At 53.7% G+C, this 14,195-nt stretch overlaps 1 protein-coding gene across 1 annotated transcript in view; it reads right to left on the bottom strand.

The window, feature by feature from the left end:
- Positions 1–183: 183 nt before the first annotated feature.
- Positions 184–14,195, bottom strand: part of LOC139274153 (telomerase protein component 1-like) — a 56,277-nt gene continuing 42,265 nt past the window's right edge. Inside the window, exons 16-19 of the mRNA XM_070891193.1 lie at positions 8,202–8,334; positions 3,634–3,770; positions 466–587; positions 184–334 (exon numbers count right to left, since the gene is read on the bottom strand). Of these exons, the coding sequence (XP_070747294.1) occupies positions 184–334; positions 466–587; positions 3,634–3,770; positions 8,202–8,334 (543 nt within the window). The remainder of the gene's footprint in view (positions 335–465; positions 588–3,633; positions 3,771–8,201; positions 8,335–14,195) is intronic.

Here is a 14,195-nt window from a genome sequence, read left to right as displayed (position 1 = left end):
TTTCCCCCCCCCCCACCGGGGCCAGCCTCCACCCCGCTTCCCCCTCCACCTCGCTTCCTCCCCCCCCCCACCGGGGCCAGCCTCCACCTCGCTTCCTCCCCCCCCCCACCCCGCTTCCCCCCCCACCCCCCGGGCCAGCCTCCACCCCGCGGGCCCCGCCTCCACCGGTTTAATTAGGGACACTTACCCCTCCAGCACCGTCCAGTGCCGCCCCTCTGGGGCCCAGATGGTGAGGTTTCCCAGCAGGTCCCCCACCAGGAGGTGCTCCTGCAGTCTGAGCATGCTCAGACAGTAGACTGGCCAATCGAGGGTGAATGAAGACTGGAGACACATCCTGGGAAGAAGCAAGACATTGATAAGATGCACCAACCAACGCTGAGCAAAACACAGCAGAGAAGAGAGGGTAAGAGCCAACATCCCAGGTCACACCTTCCCTGTAACTCTCAGTGCGGAGCAGCTCCTTACCGTACAGAGTGCATCTGTCGCTGGGGACGGAGGGTCCAGATGGAGACGCTCTTATCGTACGATCCCACTGCAAAATCGTTCTCAGAAAAGAAGGAGACAGCACTGATACAGTTCATGTGGGCCTGTTAGAGAGAGAGAGAGAGAGAGAGAGAGAGAGTGAGAGAGACGCCAGAGAGAGGGGGAGGCAGAGAGACAGAGAGAGAGAGACAGAGAGACTTTTGAAAGTTACTATTGAATCTGTTTCCACTGCCCTTTCAGACAACAACAGCTCACTGCATAAAATAAATTCTCCTCATTGCCCATCGGGTTCATTTAACAATCTGTTTCCAACCAACTCTACTCGACTTGCCTGCTTTTGTTATTTAATTTAAAGCTACGATCACTTCCAAATACAAAAAGTCGCTGCATAAATACATTAAACATCATAAAGCATCCGAAGACATTTCACCGGAGTGTTATCAAACAAAATCTGACACCGAGCCACACAAGGGGACATTCGGGCTGGTGACCAAAAGCTCAATCAAAGAGGCTAGTTTTAAGGAGCATCTTAAAGGAACAAAGCGAGGTAGAGAGGCAGAGGGGTTTAGGGAGGGAGTTCCAGAGCTCAGGGCCTCGGCAACAGAAGACACGGCCACCGAGGGTTGATCAGTTACAATCAGGGATGTTCAGGAGGGCAGAATTTGAGGAGCGCAGACATCTTGTGGGGTTGTGAGGCTGAAAAAGATTACAGAGATAGGGAGGGGTGAGGCCATGGAGTGATTCGGAAACAAGGATGAGAATTTTGAAATCGATGTGTTGTTTAACCGGGAGCCAATGTAGGTCAGTGAGCAAAGGGGTGATGGGTGATCTTGGTGAGTTAGGACACGGACTGCTGAGTTTTGAATGACCTCCAGTTTACATTGTGTAGAATGTGGGAGGGCAGCCAGGAGTTAGTTGGAGCAGTCAAGTCCAGAGGTAACAAAGGCCTGAATGAGGGCTTTAGCAGCAGCAGAGCCGAGGCAGGGGCGGAGGTGGAAAAAAGCGGTTTTAGTTATGCTGCGGATATGTGGCTGGAAACTCATTTGAGTCAAATATAATATCTAGATTGCGAACTGTCTTGTTCACCCTCAGACAAATGCTAGGGAGAGGGATGGAGTCAGTGGTTCGGGAACGCAGTTCGAGGCAGGGACCAAAGATAATGGCTTCGGTCTTCCCAATATTTAATTGGAGAAAATTTCTGCTCATCCAGTACTGGATGTCGGACAATCAATCTGACAATTTAGAGACCATGGAGGGGTCGAGAGAAGTGATGGAGAGGTAGAGCTGGGTGTCGTTTGCGTGGAAACCGACTCCGTGTTTTCGGATCATATCTCCAAGGGGCAGCATGTAGATGAGAAATAAAAAGGAGGCCAAGGACAGATCCTTGGGGAACACCAGAGATAACGATGCGGGGGCAGGAAGAGAAGCCATTGCACAATATTCTCTGGTTATGATTAGATAGATAGGAATGGAACCAGGCGAGTGCAGTCCCACCCAGCTGGACGATGGTGGAGAGGCGTTGGAGGAGGATGGAGTGGTCAACTGTGTCAGAGGCTGCAGACAGGTCAGAGTCACAAAGAATGTCATTTGTGACTTTGATGAGAGCAGTTTCAGTTCTGTGGCAAGGGCGGAAACCAGATTGAAGAGATTCAAACATGGAATTCATGGAAAGATGATCACAGATTTGGGAGGCGACAACACATTCAAGGACTCTGGACCGGAAAGGGAGGTTGGAGATGAGGCGATAGCTAGCAAGCAAAGGGTTGTTTTTTTTGAAGAGAGGGGTGACGACAGCAGATTTGAAGGAGAAGGGAACAGTGCCTGAGGACAGAGAACCGTTAACAATTTCGGCTAACATGGGAGCCAAAACAAGAAGTTGGGTGGTCAGCAGTTTAGTTGGAATAGAGTCAAGAGAGCAGGAAGTGGGTCTCATGGATAAGATGAGCTTGGAGAGATGAAGAGGGGAGATCAGAGAAACTGGAGAAAGATGCGAGTTCAGGGCTCGGGCAGGGGGAGTGTCAGATGAAGTTTGGCCATTTTGACATTTGTGAACCTACTTCATCTCATGGAAGGACCCCCTCTTGTTCACCTCCTGGTTTGGTGCCTTGCTTTAGGAAGGATGTCAAGGCCGTGGAGAGGGTGGGGAAGAGATTCAGTGGAATGATCCCAGGAGGGGCTAAGAGATTCAAACTGTTTCATTAGGTCAGAGCAGGTTGAGGAGTTCTGATAGAGCGGTTCAAAACCCTGAGGGGTTTTGGTTCAGGAAGTTGGAGAAAATGATTCCCGCCAGGGGGTGAGTGGGTAGCTGGAGGGCATCAATTTAAGGTCAGCACCAAAAGAATGAGGGAGAGGGTCGTGGGAACTTGCTCGGACAGGGAATGAGCGGCCAGCAACAGTGGTGAATGAGAATCAAGATCAGCTTGTCGAGAGTATAGAACCATTTAAAAGGGCCTGGAGAAAGGGGTGATGGGCAGAATGGGGATAAGGTGTGAGAATGGGATGGTGCGGGACGGAGTGCTGTGTGAGAAAGGGGTCTGAGTGGGGAGAAAACAGGGACTGGGGGGAGAAGGGGACGGAAATGGGACCGGGGCGTGAACGGGGGACCACGGGGGGGGGAAACGGGGGACCGGGGGAGATGGGGAGGAGAAGGGGACGTTGGGGTGGAGGCGGAAATGGGACCGGGGCGTGAACGGGGGGGGGGGAGGGGGGGGGGGGAGATGGGAGACCGGGCGTGAACGGGGACCGCCTTTGAACTCAGTCCTCCAATGTTGAAGATCAGTGTCAAGCTTCCAGTGCCTGGGCATTCAGCTCATGGCCCTAGTGACCAGCACTCACCATCGGGCCTGACCAGAGTGATCAGCCACTTCAGGTTACAACCTGCGATTCTTCCAACACTCTCCATTCGTGGTCAGAGCAACAAGCCAGTTCCCCACTCTCCTGTGACCTGCCTTACAACTTAAATAGGTCTGTAGCTTCCCAATTGCTCGGACAAACAGATCGTGTTTCAGGCTAAACCACAAAAGCAGACTTATTACAGAATATTAATTTATATTTAAGTGAGTGATTTCACCCCCTATTCAGGGGAAGGGACAAATGCGGAGGATGTCAGGAACTAAAATGTCAAACTAAAGGTTTGCCACAGATTCCCACCTGGATGCTGTGTAAAGCTATCCCAGAACTCCACACCTTGAGTTCTCCACTCTGACTGCCGGATACCAGGAACGTCCCAGAAGGTGACCAGCAGAGGGCAGTGACTGCACCTCGATGACATGATGGATCTTCCAAACCTGGAGAGACAAATTGGGGAACGGAAGAGGAGTCAAGCAGCAGAACACCTGGCTGTAGAGAGTTACAGGGCAGTGTAGGATAGTGTGTAATCTAATAGGAAGTGAGCATGAATATCTTTGTGTGATGAGAATGTGCTGTGTGATAGAGGCAAACACATGGAGGGATACAATCATAGAACGGTGACAGCACAGGAGGCCATTCGGCCCGTTGAGCCCGAGCCGACTCTCTACAACACCTCAGCTCGGCCCACGACCCTGCATTTTCCCCACAGCCCTGCACCTTTCAAAACTTCAGGACGTCCCAAAGCACTGCATAGCTAATGAAGCACTCTTCAAGTGCAGTCACTGTTGCAGTGTCGGAAACAGGGAAACCAATTTGTTCACAGCAAGATCCCGCAGGCATGAAATAATGACCAGATAATGTGTTTCAGTGATGTTGGTTGAGGGATAAATATTGGCCCCAGGACATCGGGGAAAACTCCCCTGCTCTTCGAATATTGGCTGTGGGATGTAATATGTCCAACTGACAGGGCAGATAGGGGCCCGGTTTAACATCCATCCAAAAGCCAACATCTCCAACAGTTCTACACTCCCTCAGTGCTGACATTCCAACAATGCACGCTCCCTCAGTACCGACCCTCCCACAGCGCGGCGCTCCCTCAGTGCTGACATTCCAACAGTGCACGCTCCCTCAGTACCGACCCTCCCACAGCGCGGCGCTCCCTCAGTGCTGACATTCCAACAGTGCACGCTCCCTCAGTACCGACCCTCCCACAGCGCGGCGCTCCCTCAATGCTGACATTCCAACAGTGCACGCTCCCTCAGTACCAATCCTCCCACAGCGCGGCACTCCCTCAGTGCTGACATTCCAACAGTGCACGCTCCCTCAGTACCGACCCTCCCACAGCGCGGCGCTCCCTCAGTGCTGACATTCCAACAGTGCACGCTCCCTCAGTACCACCCCTCCCACAGCGCGGCGCTCCCTCAGTGCTGACATTCCAACAATGCACGCTCCCTCAGTGCGGCGCTCCCTCAGTGCTGACATTCCAACAGTGCACGCTCCCTCAGTACCACCCCTCCCACAGCACGGCGCTCCCTCAGTACAGACCCTCCCACAGCGCGGTGCTGCCTCAGTACCGCCCCTCCCTCAGTGCGGCGCTCCCTCAGTGCTGACATTCCAACAGTGCACGCTCCCTCAGTACCACCCCTCCCACAGCGCGGCGCTCCCTTAGTGCTGACATTCCAACAGTGCACGCTCCCTCAGTACCACCCCTCCCACAGCACGGCGCTCCCTCAGTACAGACCCTCCCACAGCGCGGCGCTGCCTCAGTACCGCCCCTCCCTCAGTGCGGCGCTCCCTCAGTACCACCCCTCCCACAGCGCGGCGCTGCCTCAGTACCGACCCTCCCACAGCGCGGTGCTGCCTCAGTACCGAACCTCCCACAGCGCGGTGCTGCCTCAGTACCGCCCCCTCCCACAGCGCGGCGCTCCCTCAGTACCACCCCTCCCACAGCGCGGTGCTGCCTCAGTACAGACCCTCCCACAGCGCGGCGCTCCCTCAGTACAGACCCTCCCACAGCGCGGCGCTCCCTCAGTACCGACCCTCCCACAGCGCGGTGCTGCCTCAGTACAGACCCTCCCACAGCGCAGCGCTCCCTCAGTACCGCCCCTCCCACAGCGCGGCGCTCCCTCAGTACCGACCCTCCCACAGCGCGGTGCTGCCTCAGTACAGACCCTCCCACAGCGCGGTGTTGCCTCAGTACAGACCCTCCCACAGCGCGGTGCTGCCTCAGTACAGACCCTCCCACAGCGCCGCGCTGCCTCAGTACAGACCCTCCCACAGCGCGGCGCTGCCTCAGTACAGACCCTCCCACAGCGCGGTGCTGCCTCAGTACAGACCCTCCCACAGCGCGGTGCTCCCTCAGTACCGCCCCCTCCCACAGCGCGGTGCTGCCTCAGTACCGCCCCCTCCCTCAGTGCGGCGTTGCCTCAGTACCGCCCCCTCCCTCAGTGCGGTGCTGCCTCAGTACCGCCCCTCCCACAGCGCGGTGCTGCCTCAGTACCGCCCCTCCCACAGCGCGGTGCTGCCTCAGTACCGCCCCTCCCACAGCACGGCGCTGCCTCAGTACCGCCCCTCCCACAGCACGGTGCTGCCTCAGTACTGACCCTCCCACAGCACGGTGCTGCCTCAGTACCACCCCTCCCACAGCACGGTGCTGCCTCAGTACCGCCCCTCCCACAGCACGGTGCTGCCTCAGTACTGACCCTCCCACAGCGCGGTGCTGCCTCAGTACCGCCCCTCCCACAGCGCGGCGCTGCCTCAGTACTGACCCTCCCACAGCGCGGCGCTGCCTCAGTACTGACCCTCCCACAGCGCGGTGCTGCCTCAGTACCGCCCCTCCCACAGCGCGGCGCTGCCTCAGTACTGACCCTCCCACAGCGCGGCGCTGCCTCAGCACTGACCCTCCCACAGCGTGGCGCTGCCTCAGTACAGGCACCGGCAATGTCGGGCCTGGATTATGAGGCTCGAGTCTCCGAAGGGGAAACTCAAACCCGGGATGCTCTGAGGCGACAGTGCCACCCTCGGGGCTGACCCCTGGCTTTGATTTGGCCGTTAAGATTCCACAGGGGAAGCTCAGTGAGCAGGAGGCGTTGGCTTCAAGCAATTTAAACAAAGGGTTTGTGTAAAGAATTCTAGCAGGTTTTGAGCCAACATATCTATGCTTCAGCTGTTATTCTGTTAAGATTTTAAAATATTGATGCACTGAGTATTGACATTACTGACACAGCCAATGCGCTGGAGGCAGGGTAGGAGTTATGGCAAAGAGAGTCTCTTTAAACATTGTGGGGCCTAAATTCAGGGTCCGGGTAAAGCCCGTTACTGCCGTCGTGCAGCGGCCATGAGGCAGAATCGAGTGGCCGGCGAGTTGCTGTCCATTGGCCGTCACGATCCAGACTCAGCCGGGGGTTTTGCGGGCGGTCCCCACTTGCGGCCCGCTGCTGCCGACAGCGCCCATTGCCGCTCTCCCACACTTCCATCGCATCTCCCACAAAATCTACCTCAACAAATCCACGATCCGCTGCGCAGTGCCCCCAACAGCTCATTGTGTCAGTGCACCTGGTTTCTCGTGTGTGAGCCACAGCAGCACGGTGGCCCTTTAACAGGAGGGAGGGCGCACTATCACCGCCGCCAGGTGGGGTTTTTTTTTTTTGCTGGCCAACTTCCCGATTGGCCCGACATTTATGGCCCGGGTTCGGGCAGGCCGCCAACAGGCAGCCTGGCAGCCCCTCTCGGGTGCCAGCTCACTGACCCAACCGAAACCCTCGCTGGGCCAGTGGCCAACTGAAGAAAACGCTGTCTTTCTCCCCTGTAAATGAGGGGAGACACGTGGTGCCGCACACACGTACGGTCACCACCTGAGTGACAGCGGCGGAGACTGGGGCCCACCCCCACCTCCGCCGCACTTCCACCCCGACGATAAAAACTTTTACAAACAGAATGTGCGCCAGCTTTCTGGCGGCCATGAATTTAGGCCCCAGTGTCTCCAAACGGGGGCCTCTTCAAACTACAGCAGAGTCTCCCGATAAAGGCAGGATTATTACTCCAGTAACACGACGTGTGTGAAGGATGGTTAATGTAACACAAGAAATAGGAACAGTAGCAGGCCATATCACCCCTCGAGCCTGCTCCACCATTCAATAAGATCATGGCTGATCCGATCATGGACTCAGCTTCACTTCCCCGCCCACTCCCCATAACCCCTTATTGTTTAAGAAACTGTCTATTTCTGTCTTAAATTTATTCAATGTCCCAGCTTACATAACTCTCTGAGGCAGCAAATTCCACAGATTTACAACACAAAATAAATTTCTCCTCATCTCAGTTTTAAATGGGCGGCCCCTTATTCCAAGATCTTGCCATTTAGTTCTAGTCTCCCCTATAGTGGAAACATCCTCTCTGCATCCATCCTGTCAAGGCCCCTCATAATCTTATACGTTTCGATAAGATCACCTCTCGTTCTTCTGAATTCCAATGAGTACAGGCCCAACCAACACAAATGACTGCATGAAATTAATCCAGTCACTTACAGGAGTGCATCGCCAGGTGTGATTGAGGGGTGAATTAGTCAATCAGCCGCCGTGGCTGGGACTTGTGGGGTCCAGATACGCAACCTATTGATAACCATGCAGCATATACCTGGTCTTCGACATAAACACCACCCACACCCCAGAGCGCTGGGTACGATATTGGTGTAGTAACATATGACACACAAAGATCACATGACCATGCGCTTGGGAAATCCCAGACCAGAGAGGGGAGTGTAATTTTAAAAGCTACTTTTAAATGGAGTTAGGTTGGTGCTGCGTATCACACTGCTTGCTGTGACACGCCCCAGCAGGGTTAGGGCAGGGGGTGGGGGTCTGACCTACCTTTCCCGGGAGGGACGTCCCACTGTCGCACAGTTCGGTCAGCCCCGACGGTCAGGAAGAAGGGGACACGGTCCCTGACAGCAGCACTGGAGACGGGAGCACTGTGACCCGTCAGCGTCGACACCTCGTCCGCCTGGAGGGAGCAGAGACAAGCCGTTAGTGCAAGGTTTTTACACACTCACAGGACATGTCCCAGTGCAGGCCATGGTGAATGAGTTCAACCATCACGTGCCCTTCGCCACAAGGAATCCAGCCTGAGGCTTCACAGTGGTGCGAGAGGGCGGGAGGGAGGGAGGGAGTGAGTGAGCGGGTGGGCGAGCGAGCGGGAGGGAGGGAGTTGTGTCAGAGAGTGTGAGCCAATGAGCCTGCATTGTGAGAGAATGAGTGTGTGTGTGAGAGATAGATAGTGTGTGAAAGTGTGAGAGTGACACAGCGAGAGAGACAGCGTGAGAGACAGCGTGAGAGACAGCGTGAGAGACAGCGTGAGAGACAGCGTGAGAGACAGCGTGAGAGACAGCGTGAGAGACAGCGTGAGAGACAGCGTGAGAGACAGCGTGAGAGACAGCGTGAGAGACAGCGTGAGAGACAGCGTGAGAGACAGCGTGAGAGACAGCGTGAGAGACAGCGTGAGAGACAGCGTGAGAGACAGCGTGAGAGACAGCGTGAGAGACAGCGTGAGAGACAGCGTGAGAGACAGCGTGAGAGACAGCGTGAGAGACAGCGTGAGAGACAGCGTGAGAGACAGCGTGAGAGACAGCGTGAGAGACAGCGTGAGAGACAGCGTGAGAGACAGCGTGAGAGACAGCGTGAGAGACAGCGTGAGAGACAGCGTGAGAGACAGCGTGAGAGACAGCGTGAGAGACAGCGTGAGAGACAGCGTGAGAGACAGCGTGAGAGACAGCGTGAGAGACAGCGTGAGAGACAGCGTGAGAGACAGCGTGAGAGACAGCGTGAGAGACAGCGTGAGAGACAGCGTGAGAGACAGCGTGAGAGACAGCGTGAGAGACAGCGTGAGAGACAGCGTGAGAGACAGCGTGAGAGACAGCGTGAGAGACAGCGTGAGAGACAGCGTGAGAGACAGCGTGAGAGACAGCGTGAGAGACAGCGTGAGAGACAGCGTGAGAGACAGCGTGAGAGACAGCGTGAGAGACAGCGTGAGAGACAGCGTGAGAGACAGCGTGAGAGACAGCGTGAGAGACAGCGTGAGAGACAGCGTGAGAGACAGCGTGAGAGACAGCGTGAGAGACAGCGTGAGAGACAGCGTGAGAGACAGCGTGAGAGACAGCGTGAGAGACAGCGTGAGAGACAGCGTGAGAGACAGCGTGAGAGACAGAGTGAGAGACAGAGTGAGAGACAGAGTGAGAGACAGAGTGAGAGACAGAGTGAGAGACAGAGTGAGAGACAGAGTGAGAGACAGAGTGAGAGACAGAGTGAGAGACAGTGTTGAAGAGAGTGGCAGAGAGAGAGAGAGAGTGTTGACTAATACAGAAATGTGTTTAAAGTGTAGCTGAAATGCTCACCTGCAGGGGCTGCCAGATCCTGACCGAGCCGTCATCGCTCGCAGTCACCACGGTTAATGTCTCGGGCAGCTCTCCTTGTTCTGTGGAGTGAAGGAACCGAGCGGTTCAGCACCGACTCACTCCGAGACTCTCCCTCTCACCTGTTCCCGTCACACCACCCCCACAACAGGGGCACTGCCCCCCAACAGGGGCACTGACATGCCCCCCCCCCCACAACAGGGGCACTGTCCCCCTCCTGCCACCGCTGGGACAGGGCAAACACAGGATTGCCCCTGGCATCTCACTGATGAACCCCATTCTTCCTGCGCGATCCCCAAGGGGGAGAGCGGGGCAGTGTGATTTGTTTGGGATTGATACAGGGCTATGGGGAGAGAGCGGGGCAGTGAGATTAGTTTGGGATTGATACAGGGCTATGGGGAGAGAGCGGGGCAGTGGGATTAGTTTGGGATTGATACAGGGCTATGGGGAGAGAGCGGGGCAGTGGGATTAGTTTGAGATTGATACAGGACTATGGGGGGAGACCAGGGCAGTGGGATTAGTTTGAGATTGATACAGGGCTATGGAGGAGAGCGGGGCAGTGGGATTAGTTTGAGATTGATACATGGCTATGGAGGAGAGCGGGGCAGTGAGATTAGTTTGGGATTAATACAGGGCTATGGAGAGAGCGGGGCAGTGGGATTAGTTTGAGATTGATACAGGGCTATGGAGAAGAGAGCAGGGCAGTGGGATTAGTTTGAGATTGATACAGGGCTATGGAGAAGAGCGGGGCAGTGGGATCCTTTTCAGAATGGCAGGCAGTGACTCGTGGGGTGCCGCAGGGCTCAGTGCTGGGACCCCAGCTATTTACAATATACATTAATGATTTAGATGAAGGAATTCAGTGCAATATCTCCAAGTTTGCAGATGACACTACGAGACCTGTGTGTTATGGTACATCAATCATTGAAAGTTGGCATGCAGGTACAGCAGGTGGTGAAGGCGGCAAATGGTATGTTGGCCTTCATAGCTAGGGGATTTGAGTCTAGGAGCAGGGAGGTCTTACTGCAGTTGTACAGGGCCTTAGTGAGGCCTCACCAGCAATATTGTGTTCAGTTTTGGTCTCCTAATCTGAGGAAGGACGTTCTTGCTATTGAGGGAGTGCAGCGAAGGTTCACCAGACTGATTCCCAGGATGGCAGGACTGACATATGAGGAGAGACTGGAGCTTAGAAAGATGAGAGGGGATCTCAGAGACATATAAAATGCTGATGGGACTGGACAGGTTAGATGCAGGAAGAATGTTCCCGATGTTGGGGAAGTCCAGAACCAGGGGACACAGTCTAAGGATAAGGGGTAAGCCATTTAGGACTGAGATGAGGAGAAACTTCTTCACTCAGAGTTGTTAACCTGTGGAATTCCCTACCGAAGAGAGTTGTTGATGCCAGTTCAGTTCATTGGATATATTCAAGAGGGAGTTAGATATGGCCCTTATTGCTAAAAGGATCAAGGGGTATGGAGAGAAAGCAGGAAAGGAGTACTGAGGTGAATGATCAGCCATGATCTTATTGAATGGTGGTGCAGGCTCAAAGGGCCGAATGGCCTACTCCTGCACCTATTTTCTATGTTTCTATGTTTTTATGATTAGTTTGGGATTGATACAGGGCTATGGGAGAGAAACATAGAAAATAGGTACAGGAGTAGACTGTTATGTATCTGGACTTGTATTTACTCTGTACAGCCACCAGACGGCTCATTCCCCGGAGTCCCAAGGGAGCACAGGTATTTAAGAAGGCTCCACAGGTTGGAGAGGCACTTTGGAGACCTGCAATAAAAGACTAAGGTCACACTTTACTTTGAGCTCAGTGTTCAGTCTGACTCTTTCTCCATACACTACAACTGGCGACGAGATACAGATAACGAACCCAAAGATGCAGAGAACAGTGGGCATTCTGGAGAAATTCTCGGAGGGAGATGATTGTGAATCTTTTGTGAAGCGACTCGACCAATACTTTGTGGCCAATGAGCTAGATGGGGGAGAGAGCACTGCCAAACAGAGCAATCATCCTCAACGTCTGTGGGGCACCAGCGTATGGCCTCATGATGAATCTGCTCACTCCAGTGAAACCCACGGAGAAATCGTACGATGATTTCTGCACACTGGTCTGACAGCATTTGAACCTGAAGGAAAGCGTTCTGATGGCGAGGTACCGGTTCTACACCTACAAAAGATCTGAAGACCAGGAAGTAGCGAGTTATGTTGCCGAGTTACGTCGCCGAGCTAAGACACCTTGCAGGACATTGCGAATTTGAAGGACATTTGGAGCACATGCTCAGAGACTTTTTCATACTTGGCATTGGCCACGAAACCACACTTCGCAAACATTTCACTGTAGAGACCCCAACCTTGAGTAAGGCCACAGCGATAGCCCAGGCTTTCATTGCCACCAGTGACAATACTAAACTAAGCAAATCGCTCAGCACACAAGTGCTGCTACAAGTACTGTGAACAAAGTGATGTTGTTTTCGAATCATAACGGACAGGGCAGGTCTCACATACCTGCAGCTACACGTCCGCAGAGTCCGAGTCCACCATCAAGGGTGATGAATGCAAGGCCATTAACACCTTGTTGGCGCTGCGGGGGTGATCATTGTTTCCATTCACGCCGATTCAAAGGATACATTTGCAAGGGCTGTGGAACAATGGGACACCTCCAAAGAGTGTGCAGGTGAGCTGCTAGGCCTGCTAAACCTGCAAACCACCACGTTGCAGAGGAGGACAGATCCACGGAGGATCACGACGAAACTCTGATAGAGGAGGCAGAGGTACATGGGGTGCACACATTCACCACAAATTGTCCCCCAATAATGCTGAAGGTTGAACTAAATGGATTCCCAGTGTCAATGGAGCTGGACACGGGCACGAGCCAGTCCATCATGGGCAAAAAGACTTTCGAAAGGTTGTGGTGCAACAAGGCCTCAGGGCCAGTCTTAACTCCAATTCGCACAAAACTAAGAATTTACACAAAATAATGGATTCCTATAATCGGCAGTGCTACTGTAAAGGTCTCCTACGATGGAGCAGTGCACAAGCTATCACTCTGGGTGGTACCGGGCGATGGTCCCACGCTGCTCAGCAGGAGCTGGCTGGGAAAGATACGCTGGAATTGGGATGACATCTGAGCGCTATCGCCCGCTGACGACACTTCGTGTGTCCAGGTCTTAAACAAATTTCCTTTGCTGTTCGAACCAGGCATCAGGAAATTCCAAGGAGCAAAAGTGCAGATCCACTTAATACTGGGGGCGCGACCCATCCATCACAAGGTGAGAGCAGTACCATACATGCTGAGAGAACAGATAAAAATTGAGCTCGACCGACTACAAAGAGAGGGCATCATCTCATTGATCGAGTTCAGCGAGTGGGCCAGTCCTATTATCCCAGTCCTCAAGGGAGACGGCACTGTCAGAATCTGTGGTGATTACATAGTAACTATTAATCATTTCTCCCTGCAGGAACAATACCCACTTCCAAAAACCGACGACCTCTTTGCAACACTGGCGGGAGGAAAGACAGTCATGAAGCTGGATCTGACCACTGCCTACATGACGCAGGAACTAGAGGAATCATCGAAGGCCCTCACCTGCATCAACATGCAGAAAGGTCTTTTTGTTTATAACAGATGCCCATTTGGAATCTGATCAGCGGCGGCGATATTCCAGAGAAACATGGAAAGTTTACTGAAGTTGGTCCCACACACCGTGGTCTTCCAGGACGACACCTTGGTCAGAGGTCGGAACACAGTCGAGCATCTGCAGAACCTGGAGGAGGTTCTTAGTCAGCTCAACCGCATGGGGCTCAAGTTAAAACGCTCGAAGTGCATTTTCCTGGCGCCTGAAGTGGAGTTCTTGGGAAGGAGGATTGCGGCGGACGGCATCAGGCCCACCAACGCGAAGACGGAGGCAATCGAGAACGTACCGAGGCCACAGAACGTGACGGAGCTGTGGTTGTTCCTGGGACTCTTGAATTACTTTGGTAACACCTTACCGGGTCTCAGCACCCTGCTAGAACCACGACATGTCTTACCATGAAAAGGGGGCAAATGGGTTTGGGGCAAAAGCCAAGAAAATGCCTTTGTAAAAGCGAGAAAATTGTTATGCTCAAAGAAATTGCTTGTGTTGTATGATCCAGGTAAGCTTTTGGTACGAGCATGTGATGCGTCATCATATGGCGTCGGGTGTGTATTACAACAAGCTAATGATTTCGGGAAATTGCAACCGGTTGCTTATGCATCCAGGAGTCTGTCTAAGGCCAAGAGAGCTGACAGCATGATTGAAAAAGAAGTGTTAGCGTGTGTCTATGGGGTAAAGAAAATGCATCAATACCTGTTTGGGCTAAAATTCGAATTGGAAACTGACCATAAGCCACTTATAGCCCTGTTTTCCGAGAGCAAAGGGATAAATACCAACGCATCAGCCCGCATCCAGAGATGGACGCTCAC

This window comes from Pristiophorus japonicus, chromosome 9 (assembly GCF_044704955.1).
Source record: "Pristiophorus japonicus isolate sPriJap1 chromosome 9, sPriJap1.hap1, whole genome shotgun sequence".
Classification (NCBI taxonomy): domain Eukaryota; kingdom Metazoa; phylum Chordata; class Chondrichthyes; family Pristiophoridae; genus Pristiophorus; species Pristiophorus japonicus.
Note: the sequence above shows the minus strand (reverse complement) of the source record. Positions and strands in the feature narration are given on the sequence as shown.